We start from the raw sequence: 19,868 nt of genomic DNA, 5'->3' as shown, positions 1-19,868 counted from the left end.
CATCCATTTATCCCTTTCATCATTTTAAAAAAATTATTTAATCAAAAGTGTCTCTTTCCCTTGTTTGGTCATGTGCTACCCCCCTATACATAGCTAGGAAAGGAAAATTTTTCCTTGCTCCTCTACTTCGTTTATAATGTCACCCTTTTTTAATCCAAGTCATATCTACATATTTGAAGATTTTCATGGTAAATGGTTGGAGATGCAGATTGCTTTCTAGTTTTCCCAGCAGCTTTCTTTGAAGAGTGATGTCTTATCCCCCCCAGTAACCTGAGTATTTAGAAATATCATCCACTTGGCCTAATGTGTTCATTTGCTTCTTTACATTGTGTATATAGTCAATTCCTCTGTCACTCTTTCTAAATCTTAATCAATGCCAAATTAATTTGATATTTACTGAGTTGTAGTATAGTTTGACATCTGATACTGGTAGATCTCCTTTCTTAGTCTTTCTTAGTTTCTTTTCATTATTTCCCTTGAAATTCTTGTCTTTTTAGTCTTCCAGGTGAATTTTACTTTCAATTCTCTAAAGTAATTCTTTCATAGTTCAATTGGTTTAGCACTAAATAAGTAAATTAATTCAAATAAAATTTTATTTTATTGGTTCAATCTACTTACTATTTCTCTTTTTATGCCAAATTCTATAACATTATATTCATATCATTTCTATGTATATATGTACATATATATGTATATATATGTATATATACATATATATATATATATATATATACTCCAAAGTAAGATATACATAAAAGTTCTCTTTCCATCTGTTCTTGTTGTATTTGTTGGAAAAATATAGAACTGATTATTTATGTGTATTTATTTTGCATCATTCAAGTTTGTGTGATGCTATTTCAATTAAATTTTCCTTAACACTCTAATGCTCTCTTATCAGCAAGAAAATACTTTGTTTCCTTTTAGCCTATTATTATTATTCCCTCAATTTCTCTAATCATTGCTATAGACTGAGATCAAGATAGAGCTTGATATAGCACTACTAGTAGTATTGACAATGGACATAGTTGCTTTATTCTTGATCTTATTGGAAAGAATTCTAGTTTATCCCCATTACAAATAATGCTGTCTCTTCACTTTAGATAGACTATACATACTGTATTAAGGACAGTTCTATTTATTTCTATTTGTGGTCATAATGTCAGCATCCTGTTAGTTCAGACTTGATATATTAGGAATAAATGAGTTACTTGGAAGTCTTGAAAGATACTTGAACATTTAGGAAAAGGAGATTAATCTTGCTCTGATATGGCAAGGATATAGCAAGGAATACCATGGCTCTAAGAGGGGCACCAAATTAATTAGAAAGGGACTTTTTATGACCTAAGAAGACCCAGAAGCTCTTTCAAGGGAGACCTGGGTCACCCATGTCCCAGAGACAGCTTAGTTGTTGTCTTGGAAAAAATAATAACTGTAATGGAGAAATAGGGGAACCCTGATCTATTTTTTTTTAAAACAGAATAGGTGTTGCATCTTTCAAAAGCTTTTTCTTTTGTCCATTTTTGTTATTCTTGTTTTTAATGTGGTCTGTTAAATTGAGAGTTTTTCTAATGATTAACCAACCCCACATTCCCGATATAAATTCATTATGGGAATAACATGTAATATTTGTCATATGTTGCTATACTTTGTTAATGCTTTATTTAAATTTTTGTGTTCATTAGCATCATTGATCCATGGTTTTCTTTTTCTAATTTGATTCTCCCTGATTTAACTTTCAAAGACTATATTTATATCATATAAAGGATTTGATTGAAGCCCCCCTTTTCCCATTTTAATAGCTTTTACATAATATTGAAATTAATTGTTCTCTGAATGGTTAATAGAATTCATTTTGAAAGACTATCTAAACCTACTTTTTTTCAGAGCTAATGATCATAACTTGTTCAATGTCTTTTTCTGAGATTAGGTTATTTGATTTCTCTATTATTTTGTTAATCTGGACATTTTATGTTTTTGTAAATATTCATCCATTTCACTTATATTGTGAGCTTTATTGATGTGTAATGGGCAAAATAGTTTCTAAAAATTATTTATTCTGAAATTTTTCACTTTTAATAATGATTTGGTTTGCTGCGTTTAAAAATCAAATTTTATAAATTTTTTTAAAAGTTTCTCGTTAATCTCTAAGTTTTTAGAATTTTCATTTTGTATTTTATTAGAGTTTTTCTTTCTAGTTTTCTAAGGTTTGTTTTTCTTAATATACTCAATTTACTGATTTGATCTCTCTTTTGTTGATGAAATTCTTTAGAGATAAAAATTGCCACCCAAATTTTTGGTATGTGGTATCATAATTATTAATATTTTTATTTATTTCGTTGCTTTGAAAAACCAGTTCTTTAGAATTAAATTATTTAGTTTAATTTTTAACTATTTCTTCAGTAGCCTTTTCTTGAATATGAATGCTATTGCATTTTGGTCTTTAAAAGATTTAATATTTGTTTTTCTGCATTTGAGAGACTTTTATGCCTTAAAGAATGGTCATTTTCTGTAAAGGGACCATGCATAGCTGAGAAATAAATGCATTCCTTTCTGATCCTGTACACTATTTGTCAGAGATCTAACATATCTAACTTTTAAGAAATTATTGCAGTCATTGTTATTTTTGTTTTTGTTGTTGTTGTTGTTCCTGCTGCTGCTGCTGGATATCTGCAGATCCACAAGAGTTATGTCATAGTTTCCAACTTTTATAGCTTTACTATCTTTTTCTCCCTGTAATTCATTTAGCTTTGCTTTTAAGTATTTAATATAATGTGCTATATGGTGCGTATTGTTAAGTACTGATATTAATTCATTGCATATGATGCCTGCATTTCAACATAATGCAATTTTTCTTTTTTATTTTTAATCAAATTTATTTTTCTGTTGTTTTATCTGAGATATCTTAACAGCTACTCTTTCTTTCTTTAATTCAGCTACAGCACAATAAATTTTGTTCTTACCCTTATTTTAACTCTTTGCAAATATTTACGTTTCAAGTGTTTTTGTGAATAACATTTGCTGGATTCCCTTTTATAATCTAATATTCTGTCCTTTTACATTTTATGGGTGTATCCCATTCTTATTCATAGTTATGGGTGCTAATACTTTTTCCTCCCTTTGCACAATAGGAAAGGAATATGATCCATATTTGATACAATTTTAATTCCGCTCCCTTTCCTTCTCCCTCTAACTCAAACCATCTCAGGATCTCACTTTTTTCCCCTAGAAATCTTTCTTCACAATCTATCTTCTGTGGATACAGTTTATTTATGACCAATTCATAAGTCAACCTCTCCTCTTATTTCACTCTCCTTTCCCAGGTTCCTTCCTTTTTCCATTTTGTCAAATGCATTTCTATATTAAATTCTATATGTGTCTACCATATTGTCACTGGTTTAAGTGAAAGTGAGGTTTAAGTGACAGTGCTTTACCTTTTCGTGGGTGTGTGCGCGCATGGGTGCACTTTACATGTTCACATTTATTATCTAAGATAATAAATTCCCTTACCATTTCTCCTTTTTTCTTCCTTGTATTCCCTTTTCCTTTCCTTTTCTTTCCCATTTTAAACAATAAAACTATTCTTCTATAATCAATATTAATCATTCCATATATCCTGCAGACCCATTGCTTCTTAGGGGAAACATTTCTTCTTGCTTCTTGTTAGAATGCAAAAACTTCTTCCTTCATATAGTCCCTTTTGATTGCTCACTTTTGTTTTCAATTTATCTTTCTCTTGACTCTTTTGTTTGTATTTCTAAGTTTCTACTCATTTCTGTTTGGAAGTCCCTATTTTATCAAAGGTTCATTTTTTTTTCTCCTGGAGAATTAAATTTAGTTTTCCTTAATTTACTATCTCTTCAGTCTTTTGGAAAATTATACTACAAGTTCTTTGTCCCTTATAAGGATGACCATTAAATTTTATGTGATCTTGACTATGACTTCTTGATTATTGAACTTCATTTCTGAGTGCTTACATCTTTTATTTGCATGGAAACCCTGGATTTTCTAACTATATCACTTCTGTTATTATTTTGCAGCCTTGTTAATGAGGTTCATGAACTTAATGATGCAATCTAAAGTCTGCTATTCTTCCTAGGAATCTTTTTTCTATTAGACCAGCACTTCTCAGTATACATTTGATGTAGAATTACCATAGATAACCAAGTTTGAGGTGGACAGGTGTAATTATCATATGAATTAAATTTAACTGGAAATCAGCCATGGGATCATTGAACTTCTAACTTTTTCACTTCTGTTATCATTTTGCAGCCTTGTTAATGAAGTTAATGAAATTGATGATACAATCCAAAGTCTTCAGCAGCGACTGAGAGATGCTGAGGACACCTTTGAAGCAATGGCCCATTCCAAATCTACTTTGGAACATGACCTAGCTGTCAAATCAAACTCTCTCTTTATTGACCAGGAAAAATGCATGGGAATGCGCAAAAGCTATCCTAGCACTCTCAGGCTGGTGGGATACTCATAAATGTATTTACTCAAATATTTGATAACATGAAACAAAAGCAAGAATCTGAGGATTCTATTATAAGATTATAAAAACAATGTAAGAATATGTTAATTCATTAAAGAATATTCTTAGTACAAATTAAATAATTGTGATTTTTATTATCGTTTCCTTCTTGTATTCAAGTCAAATGCATTCGCAGAGGGTTTTTTTTTTTTAGGAATCACTGTAGGATCATTCTAGAAACTGTATAGAAACCAACCCCACATTCAAAGAACTCTGGAAGACAAGTCATAAACATGTGAAGATACTTTACAATATAAGAAAGTAAATAATGCTAAACAGAATTGAGGAAAATAAAAAATGAGGGGGAGAGATAAATTGTGAAGACTTAATTTTAGTGCTCCCTTGAAAAGAATTAGTAAAATCTATATAAGTGGAAAGAAAAGATAAGGGAGTAATTTGGGTGGAAGGAAACCTTTGTTTCAAAAACAGAAAATTTAATTCAATAAATTCCATTTCTACCTCATTACCACCAAAATTAAATAAAAATCAGCTGTTTGACTTGTTAATCAAGTTCCTTCTGGTTCTTTCTATTTTTCCAGTCTTCTTACTCTTTATTCCCCTCCATGTATTCTACTATCCTTTGACACTGCTCCCTTTGTATGCCTTGGATTCTTTCTTGCATGGCTTCAAATCTTAGCTAAAATTCTACAAAATTCTGCAAAATTATTAGTGTTTTCCCTCAGAGGCTATCTCCAAATTATCCTGCTTTTATCTTGTTTGTACATAGTTGGTTCCATATTGTCTCTCCATTAGACTCCAAATTTTTAGAAAAATAGGATGCTTTGTCATTTTGTGTCCAGTATATAGCACAGTAGCACATAGCAGGCACTTAAATGCTTATTGATAAGTTAACACTTGTGTGGAACAATATTGAAATATATGGATAGTTATATTGGAACCACATTATGGAGACTTTTGAATGCCAAATTGAGTTATTTGGGCTTGATTCTGAGGAATCAAAAAAATAAAGCTTTGGTTTCTATTTAGTGGTTCATGAATACCTTAAAGATCAAGGATAGTCCAAGAGATATATGTTAAAAATGCTCTAATGGAACCTCAAGCAATAAATAATTGTTCAATGTTAAAAAATATGTTTATTCTGTAACAAACATGTACACGTTTGTGACATTATAGGTTTGTTTCTGCAGCTATATGCAACCAATCAGTGTACAATGATTTTGGTGTTCATTAAATGATTACATCAAACCTTGACTATAACTAAACAAAAATATGTTCTTATGGTTTCTCAACTTGTCATCAAATTGTTTCCAAATCACCATAGTTTCAACATTTAAGAACAAAGTGATTCCCAGTGAGTGATCAGACACATATATACCTTCAATTGCTTACTACACTAAAATAGCTCCCTCATATCTTTTTGTGACTATACTTCATCAGCTGTGTAATCTTATGATCATGATGCTATGAACATTTTCATTTTTTCTTCACAAATGTCAGACCATTTAAAAACCATAATTTCTGGGCAAGCACATTACAACTTCTTGAAACTATCACAAATATTCTGCAAAACAAACCTTATATTGTCTTTCATTGTAGTATTGTTTGTTTTCCCAATTAAACCTACTTTTTAGTCACGTTACTATTCTTCTCTTGGTGGATTTTCAAAGGAACTTGTTGGCATTGTTGGTCTTTATTCAATAGTTTCTGAGAGAATATACTGGTATACCAGTGTAGAGAGGAAATAAAAGTCATGTCTGAAATGATTCTTCCATTTAAAGATTAGTTTTTATGCAAGTATTGATGAAAATGAAACAATATATGAATTTAAACTTTACATTTATAATTTAATGAAATAGGAAAGTGAATTTAATACCAGTGGAAAAGTAAATATTTCATAATGCAACTATCGATTTTCATCAAGAGGGGAGAAAAGAGGAATTGTCCTAATAGGCAATAGTCTATTATAAAAACTACTTGAAAAAATGGGATCACTTGTACTGCTACAAGATTATTACATGTTTAATAAGTATCAAATATAAAAATGAATATTTGTAGAAATTTGTTTTTTTAATTATGGAAATAGAAGCCCCAATAGATCATTTGAAATATTGGAAGTGTAAAAAAAGAATGTTGAAAAATATGTTAATGAGAAATTTCAAAATATTCATATAGAAATTAGCACACTGAAATCAGGAAATTAGAAAAATACTTTAATAGGTTGCAATTCTGAAATAATATACAAATATGCTGGAAATATTTTTGTAGTAGGATACATATGGAAAAGGGGAAATATGTCATTTGATAAAGCATTTGTGAGTTTATGTTTGGAGATGGTTCCAGTAAGAAATTTAAGATTATATTCATTTCTAAGACTACAATTTTTCAACAGATACACGATAACTCAATGATGACATTTTAGTGGTTGAAGAAAGAATCCAAAAAGTGACAATTTGATGAGAAAATGCGTTTACAACCTAGCAGTGTTACTGTATTCACAGGATATCTTCCATGCTAGAACAAAATTTTGGAGATGGTTTACATGTAGGATAATAAAAATAAATATTCAATTTTAATAAATATGACATTAATATAAATATCAAATATCAACATTTCTCTATATTGCCCACAAAAATTATCCTTAATATATACTTACATATTATATTTATAAAATATACAATTTATATAATTATATGCATAATATGTGTATAATTATATATATTATATAGTTCATATACATATGTGAATTATAGTTGATATATACTTTAGTAAGTACTTCATATATAGGGATCTGCATTCTGTATATAGAGTATAAAATATGTATGTATATGTAAATATAAATATAGTCTATATTAAATGGAATATCTCTTTCTCTTCATGCTGAATTTTGTTGTATCATATAGAAATCCTGATTATTTCTGTAGACTTATTTTATATCCTGCAACTTGGCTAAAGTTGTTAATTATTTTGACTAGTTTTTGAATCCTTAGAGTTCTCTAAGTACATCCATCATTAACATTTGCAAAAGTGATAGTTTTGATCCTTCCTTTCCAATATGTATTCAATTTCTTTTTCTTGTCTTATTGCTATATAGTTAGCATTCCTAGTACAGTATTGATAGAAATGGTGACAATGGATATCCTTGCTTGGTCTTATTTGAAAGTTTTCTAGCTTTATTACAGTTAATGCTGACTTTTGGTTTGAGATCAATAATAATTATTTTAAAGAAAGCTTTGTTTATTCCTATATTTTCTAATGTCTTCATAGAAATGGTATTCTATTTTATCAAAAGATTTTTAGGCATCTCTAATCTAATCTTATGATTTTTTGTTGGCTTTGTTATTACTATGGTCATTTATAGCTTTCCTAATATTGAGCCATCCTGGCATTCCTGGTAAAAAATGTAATCTGGTCACAGTCTATAATGATTGTAACATGGCAGCAACTCTTCAGGGGCAAAAGCTATGGAACCACAAACCCACAGAACCATCATAGGGGTGCTTTGGGGCAGCAATCCCAAGGCATCAGCTGTAAAACTCTAAACCGCTAGTTCAGGGCCAAAGAACTAAGGAATGAATGGAATGAAACAGCATACTAGGATAGAATACTGTATATATGAGGTTGCTGTGTAGCTTTGCATGAAACCTGAGGATAAAGAGCAAAGCAATCAGTTGGAGTTAGTATTAACCCCTCCACATTATAGAGAACTGGATTAGTTAAACTTGAATTGCTTCCATGTGAGAGAATTTAAGGTGTTTTATGATCCATCCCCAAAGGAAACTGCCATCATGGGAGGGAGTCAGAAAGTGAGCAATAGAGAAAAATAAGAGGAAAAAAAGGTTGAAATTAGCAAAGATCTCAGGATGGAGAAAACTCAAAAATCTTGAACAAAGGCATGTAAATAAACAGGAAAAACAGTAACAATAGAAGGAAATTTGGCCTCCAAATCTAGTAAATGTGTTCAGACATCTAAGGAATAAATATAAAAAAATAAAACCACATCCAACTCGAGACAGAGGACCCTGAGAACATGGAGCTATAACATGATGTTTCTGAATGGTTCAAAAAAGAGAAATAAGAATTGTGAGAGCAGAATTTATGACCTGCACAGCAAAAATAATCAGAACAGAAAATTTGAAATAAATAACAAGCCTCATTATAGAAACAAAAGAGAAAACAATAGATTGGGAATTCAAATACACAGGAGTTAAGGATAATATAGAAGGTGGGAAGCAAAAAAAGATGTTAAAAATCTACTAATCATTAAACATTTAAAGTGCCTATAGTCAATGTGATAGGCACTGGGATACAAAAAGGAGTAAAAGATAATCCCTACCCTCAAAGAGATTACAATCTAATGGAGGAGACAAACTGCAAATTTATACAAAGCAAACTATTTACAGGATCAATATGAAATAAAGAGAAATAAATATAAGAGAAGTTGGGGAAAATCTTCATATAAAAGATGGGATTTTAGTTGGAACTTAAAAACAAGGAAGTCAGTAGGCAGAAATGAGATCATTCCAGGTATGAGGAGAAATCAGAGAAAATGTCCAAAGCCAAGACATGGTGTTCCTTATGGAAAAACCAGAAGTTCAGTGTCACTGAACCAAAAAGTAAGGGTGGTAAATGGGCAAAGAGTAAGATATAAGACTTGAAAGGTAGAAGGAAGCTAGGTTACAAAGGGCTTTGATTATCAAACAGAATATTTGGTATTTGATTTTGTTGTGGTAGTAGGGAGTCATTTTTGTTTATTGAGTTTACCAAGTAACATCCTACAATAAAAGAAACTGGAGCAGAGGTCTGAACCATTAGCTATTTTATTTTATTTTATTTTTTGTTTTTGCAAGGCAGTGGGTTAAGTGACTTGCCCACCAGCTAGGTAATTGTTAAATGTCTGAGGTCAGATATGAAATCAGGTCCTCCGGACTCCAGGGACGTTGCTCTATCCATTGCACCACCTAGCTGCCCCATCATTAGCTTAAAAGATCCATAATACCCTCAAATAAAGTGGACTTCTGATCTTCCTTATGATCTGAGATGCCCCTTTCTCCAGGGGCCTTAGTTTTATAGTGCTTAATACTCAGATGATATAGATAAATACAATAATGTATAGTCTTATTGGTTTATAGATCTTGGCTTTGATCTTCCAAAGGGGTCTACACAAAATATAGAATCCTATCAGAATGAGATGATAAGCTGACCATTTACTGGGTTGATAAACAGATGTCAAGTCTATATAGACTGATGGGCCAGTAGAAAAAGCAGGTCGCAGGCTGGCAAATGGTCACTTATTGGTCAAATGCTCATGGTCATCTCCCCATGTTAAGCAATAGAGCAATGAAAAGGGACAAAGGGACAACAAAAATAGCAGGGGAATTTTCCATGTCATTGAGTGACCTCTGCCACACTGGGTTTGAACACCATAATGAGACCAAAAAAAAAAGGTAGAAGTCCTCTAGTTAAATTTCTATGATTGAGTGAACTTATAGTCTACAGTTCACAGATCTGGGGAATAATATACAGAATTTATAATTACTGTCACAAAAAGGCATATCAAACTGATTAGTGCCTACAGATCCAATTAATCATCTCTTGCAGTAGGAAGATGGGGTTGGACTAGACAAAGGATGGATTGGACTAGGGAAAAATTTGTGGTAAAAAGACCCACAAAAAAAACACTTTTGTAATAGTCAAAGGCATGAGGTCATGAAGGCCTACCCTAGAGTGGTGATAATATCATAGGTTAGAAAGGGGCATATTCAAAAGAAGTTGCATAGGGGTAGCTAAATGATGCAGTGGATAAAGCACTGGCCCTGGAGTCAGGATGATCTGAGTTCAAATCCAACCTTAGATAATTAATAATGATCTAGTTGTGTGAACTTGGGCAAGTCACTTAACGCTATTGCCTTGCAATAACAAAAAACAAAAGCTGCAGAGGCAAAATTGACAGGCATTGGCAACAGACAAATATGGGGGATGAGAGATAGTGAAGAATCCAAGATAACTTTTAGGTTGTGAGCCTGAGGAACTGGCAGGATAGTGTTACCTTTATATTAAAAGGGAAAGTATTTGATCGGTATGAAATAGAACTTCAGAGTTGCTTTAATTTGTATTTCTCTAGTTGTCAGTGATTTTAAGCATTTTTCATAGGATTATTGATAGTTTGTATTTCTTCTTTTGAAAATTTTTTGTTCATATTCTCATGGTTCTTAGTCTTCTTATAAAAGGAATCAGTTCCTTAGATATCGTTGATATTAAAGCTTTATTAGAGAAACTTTTTGCAAAGATTTTTCTCCCAGTAACCTGTTTCCCTTCTAATTTTAAATCTATTGGATGTCAACATAAAAATATTTAAATTTTGTGGAATCAAAATTATACATTTCATTTCTTTAATCAATTTTTAATTTAATCACTAGCTTTTCCTCTATCCATAGATCTGAAATTTCTTCTTTTGTTCTTTTATTCTCTCTCTCTCTCTCTCTCTCTCTCTCTCTCTCTCTCTCTCTCTCTCCCTCCTCCCCCTTTTTTTTACAATGCAATTTTTTGTGCCTGAGTTTATCATGAGAAAAATGTAATATACCCAATTTTGGCTAAACTGTTTTTCTGGTTTCTTGGAAATTGTCAAATTGTAAATTCTTGCTCTGGAGCAACTGGGTTATAGGGGATAGAGTACAGGACCTGAAGTCAGGAAGACTGTGTGATCCTGGACAAGTCATTTAACCCTGTTTGCCTTAGTTCTTCATCTGTAAAGTAATCTTGAAAAGGAAATGGCAAATCAACTCAAAATGGTGTCACAAAGAGTTGACTGAAACCCTGATGGACTTGCTTATTTCATCAGCACAACAACCAGGGAGAATTTTGAGCTATCTACAATGGAGAATACCATCTGTATCCAGAGAAAGAATTGTCAACTTTGAACAAAGACCAAAGACTATTACCTTCAAATTAGGAAAAAAAGTTATCTTATTATGTAATTTTGCTATCTCATACTTTATTTTTCTTCCTTAAGGATATGATTTCTCTCTCATCACATTCAACTGAGATCAATGAATGTATACCAAGGAAACAACATAAAGACTAATAGGGTGCCTTCTGTGGGGGTGGGGGGGAGGGAAGTAAGAATGGGGGGGGAAATTGTAAAACTCAAAATAAATAAAATCTTTCTTAAAAAAAAACACAGGAGTTGCTAGGTGGCATAGTGGATAAAGCACCGGCCTTGGAGTCAGAAGTACCTGGGTTCAAATCCGGTCTCAGACACTTAATAATTACCTAGTTGTGTGGCCTTGGGCAAGCCACTTAACCCCATTTGCCTTGCAAAAAAAAAAAAAAAAACCTAAAAAAAAAAAAACCAAAGAGTTGACTGAACAACGCAACAAATTCTTGCTCCAGTAACTTGAAACTTTGGGTTCACCAAACACTATATAAATGTATTCACTTGATTCTGTAAGTTATATGACATATCTGTTCCCTTTATCAACCTATTTTTCAATAAGAACCAAATCATCTTAATTATAACTGCTTTATAATATAGGTTGAAATCAGGAATTGATCTACCTCCTTCCTTGTCACATTTTTTCATTATTACTGTTGAGAGTCTTCACATTTTATTCCTTCAGATGAATTTCTAGAGAGGAAAAAATAACCTATTAGTAGTTTGAATGGCATGACAATGAATTATGAAAATTAATTTAGGTAGTATTGTGATTTCAATTATATTTAAGCAACCATTAAGCAATCAATATTTCTCCAAATAATTTTTTATGGTTAAATTCATAAAATTTTGGGTCTGCTAAATTTATACACTCTGAAGTAGTTTATACCTTTTGTAGTTATTTTAATGGAATTTTTCTTTATAGCTCTCCCTGCTGCTTTTATTGGTAACTTCAAGAATAGTAATATGGATTTATTTTAATACTTCAAATTATGCCTGGCACATAATAGGACCTTAATAAATGCTTATTCACTGGCTATTAACTGATTATAATTGTTTTAATTAATTTTTTTGGTTAACTAGGGCTCTCCACATTATCATATCTTATGCAAAAACAATCATTTTGTTTCCTCTTTGCCAGTGTTTATTTCTCAGTATCTCCTCATCTTATTGCTAGAGTTAATACTTCTATAATTATATTAATTAGAAATGGTGATAATCGATTCTAATTGTATAAGATAAATAAATCCTTGGTTTTATTGTTCCAAATATCTCTAAATTTGCTGAATTAAGTATAAGGTTTGCTCTTAGTTTTAGTATTTATTACATCATAGAATAGTTCATATATTCCTATGTTTTCTAGTATTTCTTTTTCAGAAGCAGGTAATGGATTTTGTCAAAAGCCTTTTTTGGCATCTGTTGATGTAAGCATGAGGTTTGTGGTCTTATTATTAACATTATTTGTAGTATTTATGATCTTCCTTATGTTGAACAAACTGTACATTCTTGATTTAAATCCAACCTGATCATAATTTGCTAATACTTTATTTAAAGTATTTAAATCAGTATGAATTAGGAATTTTCTCTCTGTTTTTTCTCTTTTTGTTTTAGGAACAGTATGATGACTATCATACTTGGGAGAGGGATTGGAAAGGTATCTTTTCTTATTATTGCAAATAGTTTATTTAATATTTAGTTGATTATTCTTTAAATGTTTTCTAGAATTTACTTACAAATTCATTTGATCCTACTCACTTTTGGGAGTCCATAATTTCTTCAATTATGATATCTAGACTTTTTTAAAATCATGATTTTCAGATAATCTGATAATTCTTAATTATCTCTCCTTGACCTTTTTTCCAAGTTAGTCGTTTTAGAAAGTATATTTTCCATGCTTTTCAAAAATTTTGTTTTCATCTTTTTTCTAATCTTTGGATTTGCTTCAATATTTTTCTCACTGAATTAATATTTTCCATTTAGCTCTTTTAAATTTTCAGATCTCTACAAAGCCCTATGGCTCAGTATGCAAGCTCTTTGGAATACAGTAATGAGTGGGTCTCCCAGAGCTCTATAGCAGGAAGATCTTGGCAAAGTCCATTGTGGGTGGCAGCCAGTGAGCCCAGCCTCAGAGAGGAAGGGTCCCGGGCATATCCTAACAATGGGCAGCCCTGGTACTTTGCTTCTGGATGGAGACTCTAGGCAATATTCAGTCCTGTAGCAACCCTTGAACTATTTAAAGTTCTTCAGGACTAGGTAAGGTCTACCTATCCCATTCAGAAGAACAGAAACAGAGTTTGGCTCAAGCATAGACATCTCAGCCTAGATACTGAGGTTTCTAAGATGAGCAAACCAAGAAAAACAATGAACATTATGAGGCAATATTTTGGACTGAGAAATGTCTAGGCGATGAACTCCAATGAAATGAGTGACTCCACAAATTCAAGTAAAACCTCAGAGGGAGTAAAAACATCCTTGGCCACAAGTATAACAGGAAGTCTAAAAGAATTGAAACAAGATATGCAAAATAGAATAGCTATTGAGAAAAGAATGGCAAGAGCAATAAAGATTGACTTTTAAAACAGATTGTTGGAAACCTCCTCTGGTAACTACTGTTTTTGTTTTGCCTTTTACAAAAACATTAACAGCTGGATGATTGTTAAGAGGAAACATACCAGTGAAGTTTGTGGACTAATGTCAGGAGTATAGACATCTACAGAATACTCATATAACATTGAAAGTAAAAGTAGCCACACCTGACAGTGTTTTTTGGTCAAATGAGCCTCAAGGGAAAGGTTTCATGCTAGTTTAGTTAATATAAAAAAAATAAAATGAGATTAATCTGGCAAAATTCAGCCAATCTCAATCCAAAATATTGCCTCAGCGTGTTCATTGTTTTCCTTGGTTTGCTCATCCTGGCATGACTTGTTCTTAATGAATCTGTGTTGGCTCTCTTTAATCACTGTATTCCTTTTAGATATTTGCTAACTATCACTTTGATGATACTCTTTAGAATTGTAACAGGAACTGATATAAAACTCACTAGCCTTTAGTAGGCAGACACTTTACTCTTTCATTTTTTGAAAATCAAAGCATTTATCCCAAGCCAAACCCAGGAACTATATGAACACAATAACAAAATACTTTTCACACAAATAAAGTCAGATCCAAACAATTGGAAAGATGTCAATTAGTCATGGTTAGGCTGAGCTAATACAATAAAAATGACAAGTCTACCTTAAATTACTTAATCAATGCCATAGCAATAAAACTACCAAAAAACTTATTTTACAGAGCTAGAAAAATAGAAATAATACTCATCCAGAACAATAAAACATCAAGAATATCAAGGGAATTGATGAAAAAAAATGCAAAGGAGGGTGACCTAGCTGTACCGGATCTAAAACTATATTAAGAGTTAGTCATCTGGGCAGCTAGGTGGTGCAGTGGATAAAGCACCGGCCCTGGAGTCAGGAGTACCTGGGTTCAAATCTAGTCTCAGACACTTAATAATTACCTAGCTGTGTGGCCTTGGGAAAGCCACTCAACCCCATTTGCCTTACAAAAACCTAAAAAAAAGAGTCATCAAAAATGTCTGGTACTGGTTAAGAAATAGAGTAATGGACCACTGGATTAGAGTATGGGCACAAAAGAAACAATAGTAAATGACTACAGTAATATAATGTTTTGTTACTGTTTTTGTAAGGTAATGGGGTTAAGTGACTTGCCCAGGGTCACACAGCTAAATAAGTATTTAATTGTCTAAGACCAGATTTGAACTCAAGACCTCCTGGCTCCAGGGCTGGTGGTCTATCCACTGTACCACCTAGCATAATATAATGTTTGACAAACCCAAAGACACAAGCTACTGGGATAAAAATTCATTAGTCAACAAAAACTGCTGGGAAAGCTGGAAAATAATATAAAAAATAGGCATTGATCAACATCCCCACCCTATACAAGGATGATATCATAGACCAATTAAAAGAACAAGAAATCTGTTGGATCTTTGAAAAGGAGAGAAATTTATGACCAAATAAGAAATATAGAATATTATAAATTGAATGATTTTGATTACATTAAATTTAAAAGGTTTATCACAAATAAAACCAATGTATACAAGATTAGAAGGAAGACAGAAAACTGGGAAATAATTTTCTCAGCTAGTATGTCTAATAAAGGGCTCCTTTCTAAAATATATAGAAAACTGAATCAAATTTCTAAGATTACAAGTCATTCTCCAATTGATAAATGGTCAACAGATATGAACAGGCAGTTTTCAAAAGAAGGGAATTAAAGGTATTTACAGTCACATAAATGTCATGTAATGATTAAAGAAATGCAAATTAAAATAACTATGAGGTACCACTTCACACATATCAGATTGGCTAATAAGACAAAAAAGGGAAACAATCAATGTTGGAGAGGATGTGGGAAAATTGGGACATTAATACACTATTGGTGGAGTTGTGAACTGATTCAGCCATTCTGGAGAGCAATTAAGTCTATATCCCAAAGAACCATAAAAAGTGGGAAAAGTTTCCATGTTCAAAAATGTTTACAGCAGCCCTTTTTGAATTGAAAATCGAGGGGATGCCAATCAATTGGGGAATGACTGAACAATTATATGAATATTATGGAGTTCTACTGTTCTATAAGAAATCGTGAGCTATTGGACTTTAGAGAAGCATGGAAAGTCTTGCAAGAACTGATGCTGGGTGAAGTGAGCAGAACCAAGATAGCACTGTATACATTAACTAAGACTATTGTGAGAGATGATCAACTATGAGGTATGCAGCTCTTCTCAGCAGTTCAGAGATCAAGGATGAGATACCTGCTATGGACAATGCCATCCACATCCAGAGGAGAAAAAACTATGGAATCTGAATGCAGAGCAAAGCATATTGTGTTCATTTTTTAAAAGCTTCTTGTATGTTTCTCCTTTCTCTTTCAGGGTTTTTTTCCTTTCCCCTTGGTTCTAATTCCTATTTTACTATATGATTAATATATGAATAGAGGAAACTAGGTGACACAGTGGATAGAGCACTGGCTTTGGAGTCAGGAGGATGGGAGTTTGAATCCAGTCTCAGACATTTGACTCTCACTAGCAGTGTGACCTTGGGCAAGTCATTTAACCCTGTTTGCTTCACATCCAGGGCCATCTCCAATCATCCAGATCCATATCTGACCATTGGATCCAGATAACTCCGGAGGAGAAAGTGAGGTTGGTGCCTTGCATAGCACTCCCTCACTCGAATTCAATTTATGGTGTCACCTTCTTGACCTTGTGGTTTTCTTCAAAAAATGAAGGACAAAAAATATTAATATGTAAATATGTTAAATAGGAATGTACATGTATAACGTTTACTAAACTTTTACTATTGCCATGAGGAGGACAGTAGAAAAATGTGGAACTCATAAATTTGCAAAAGAATGAATGTTAAAAAATTACCCTTACATTTGACTGGAAAAAATAAAAGAAAATGTTAATAAAAAAAAAGAAAATCAAAGCATATGGTTTTTTGTAATCTTGTGATTTCTCTCCTGTTCTTGGAAATCTTAATTTTTTTTATTTTCAACATTTTATTTGTTTTCCAATTATATACAATAGTAATATGTATTCATCATTTTTGCAAGGCTCTGAATTTTTCAATTTTTCCCCCACCCTCCCCTCCCTTCCCTCCCCCCCACAGAAGACTGTCTGACAGTTTCTACATTGTTTCCATGCCATACATTGATGTAAACTGAATGTGTTATAAGAGTAAACATAACCCCCACCAAGAAGATGAGAAACCTCAAGAATAAAAAGAGATAAAAAAAATTGTATTTCAGTCTGTGTTCAGATTTCAATGTCTCTCTCTCTGGGTTGAGTTGCCTTCTTTATCATAAGATCATAAGTTCACCAAACAAGTTGCTTCAGTAATTTTCCCACAGTTGCTATTACTAGCTGTACATCCACTCTATTTCTCCCCACTCTCATTTATTCTATTCTCTCTCTCCTTTCATCCTGGCCCTGTCCAAAACTGTGTTGAATCTGAGTACAATCACCTATTCCCACCCCCCTTCCCACCCCGCCTTATCCCATCCCTTCTTATTTTTCTCTAGGGTAAAATAGATTTCCTCACCCTATTAAGTGTGTATGTTATTTCCTCTGTGAGCCATTTCTGATGAGAATGAAGGCTCACTCATTCCCCCTTGCCTACCCCCTTTCCACTCCATTGAAAAAGTTTTTTCTTGACTCTTATGTGAAATTTCTTAGTTTCTTCTTTATCTCCTTTTTCTTCCAGTACTTTTCTTTATTACCCATTGACTCCATCTTTTTTACTATATTATACCATTATATTCCACTCCTTCCTATGTCCTGTCTATATATGCTCCTTCTAACTGCTCTTATAAATGAGAAAGTTCATTTGAGTTATCAATATCTTCTTCCCATGCAGGAATACAAACAGTTCAATATCATTAAGTTCCTCATAGCTAGTCCCTCTCTTCCACTCCCTCTGTGGCTCACCAGAGTCCTGTACTTAGAGATCAAACTTTTTGTTCAGCCCTGGTTGTTTCAATAGGAAAGTATGAAAGTCCCTTGTTTCATTGAAAATCCATCTTTTCCCCTGAAAGAGGATGTTCAGTTTTGCTGGGTAGTTGATTCTTGGTTGTAAACCAAGATCTTTTGCCTTCCAGAATGTCATATTCCAATCCCTACAAGCCCTTAATGTAGATGCTGCCAGATCCTGTGTAATCCTGACTATGGAGCCTCAGTAGTTGAATTGTTTGTTTCTGGCAGCTTTTAGAATTTTCTCTTTGATTTGGGAGTTTGGGAATTTGGCTATCATATTCCTGGAAGTTTTTCTTCTGGGATCTCTTTGAGGAGGTGACCAGTGAATTGTCTCGATTTCTATTTTTACCCTCTGCTTCTAGCATCTCAGGGCAATTTTGTTGTATTATTTTTTGAAAAATGAAGTCTAGGATCTTCTCCTGGTCATAGCTTTCAGATAGCCCAATAATTTTTAAATTATTTCTTCTGGATCTGTTTTCGAGGTTGGTTGTTTTTCTAATGAGATATTTCATATTTTCTTCTAATTTTTGACTTTGGGGGAACAGTTTTATTTCTTCCTGATTTCTTGCAAAGTCATCAGCTTCCTTTAGTTCCATTCTGCATTTAAAGGAGTTATTTTCTTCAGAGATCTTTTATTTCCTTTTCCAGATGGCCAGTTCTGCTTTTTAAGGCATTCTTCTCATTTTCCTTTTGTTTTGCTTTTTCCATTAGGCCTAAACTGTATTTTAACATATTGTTTTCTTCAGTATTTTTTTGTATATCTTTCACCAAGCTTTTGATTTGGTTTTCATGATTTTTCTGCATCGCTCTCATTTCTTCTCCCAATTTTTCTTCCACCTCCCTTAATTGCCTTTAAAAGTCTTTTTTTTTTAGTTCATCCATAGTATGAGCCCATTTTCTATTTCTCTTAGAGGTTTTGGATATGGAAGCTTCAATTTTATCATCATCTGAGTATGTGTTTTGATCTTCCATGGGACTAAAGTAATTCTCTGTGGTCAGATTCTTCTTTCTCTGTTGTCTACTCATTTCGACAGCACTTCCAAGGCTTTGGGTTTTTTTTGGGGGGGGGGATACCCCACTGGGACCTTTATTCTTCCAAGGTCTTATGCTCTCCTGCCTGTGCTTTGATATGTAGAAGGCTCCCAGTACTTCCCTTTTCCCTGGGGCTATAAGGAGAGATCCTGCTATCTTAGTATGGAAGCCCAAACTGCAATGTCTGAGTGTAGGCAAACAGCAGAGTTCTACCCTAGGGAGAGCAGAGAAATCTCTGCAGATTTCCCTTACCATCTCTAGGGGTGCAGATTCTCACTGCAGATTCTGCGGCTGGTGCTCCTTACTCCACACTCATTCTGATGGAGCAGAGTTCTCTCACTGCCCCTTCAAGCTGTTGCTGGTGATCTCTGGGCTGGGTTGGGCTGGGCTCTGGAGTATTTTTCTTTCTTCATTAAGTGGACCTGTGAGAGGTCTCAGGAAATTTCTCTTGGCAATCTTTCAAATATCATTGACAGTTTGACTCAGTAATAATCCTATCTGCCAATTCTTTCAGGATCCAAAAATTTAGTTCTATCGGAACTTGAGTTCATGAAGGCCAGATAAGATCTTACTTATCTTGAGTATCAACTCCTTGTTGTCTTCAAATCTCTCCCCATCATTTCATGCAAGTCTTTCCATGATTTTCTAAAATCAACAAATTTAGTATTTCTGTCTTTCTTTTCCTGTTATTATCATCCCATTCAACTTAGTGGCTTTTCAACTTTTCAGCTCTTTGATTCTTCTCTTTCTTCCATTACAACTTGAAAAAAAACCCTAAAAATCCTTTTGGTTGTCTTTAGTTCCCTTGTTTTTGTTCTTCAGTCATATATGAGTCTTCATGACTCTGGGTTTTCTTGACA

General features: G+C 33.0%; 1 protein-coding gene across 1 annotated transcript in view; it reads left to right on the top strand.

The window, feature by feature from the left end:
* The window catches only part of TEKT3 (tektin 3), a 61,152-nt gene extending 56,589 nt beyond the window's left edge, over positions 1 to 4,563 (top strand). Inside the window, exon 8 of the mRNA XM_074225173.1 lies at positions 4,270 to 4,563. Coding sequence (XP_074081274.1) covers positions 4,270 to 4,486 — 217 coding nt within the window. The 3' untranslated portion in view covers positions 4,487 to 4,563. The remainder of the gene's footprint in view (positions 1 to 4,269) is intronic.
* Positions 4,564 to 19,868: the final 15,305 nt, after the last annotated feature.

The sequence above is a fragment of the Macrotis lagotis genome, chromosome 2 (assembly GCF_037893015.1).
Source record: "Macrotis lagotis isolate mMagLag1 chromosome 2, bilby.v1.9.chrom.fasta, whole genome shotgun sequence".
Lineage (NCBI taxonomy): Eukaryota > Metazoa > Chordata > Mammalia > Peramelemorphia > Peramelidae > Macrotis > Macrotis lagotis.
The sequence above is the reverse complement of the archived record's forward strand: the minus strand, read 5'-3'. Positions and strand labels throughout refer to the sequence as shown.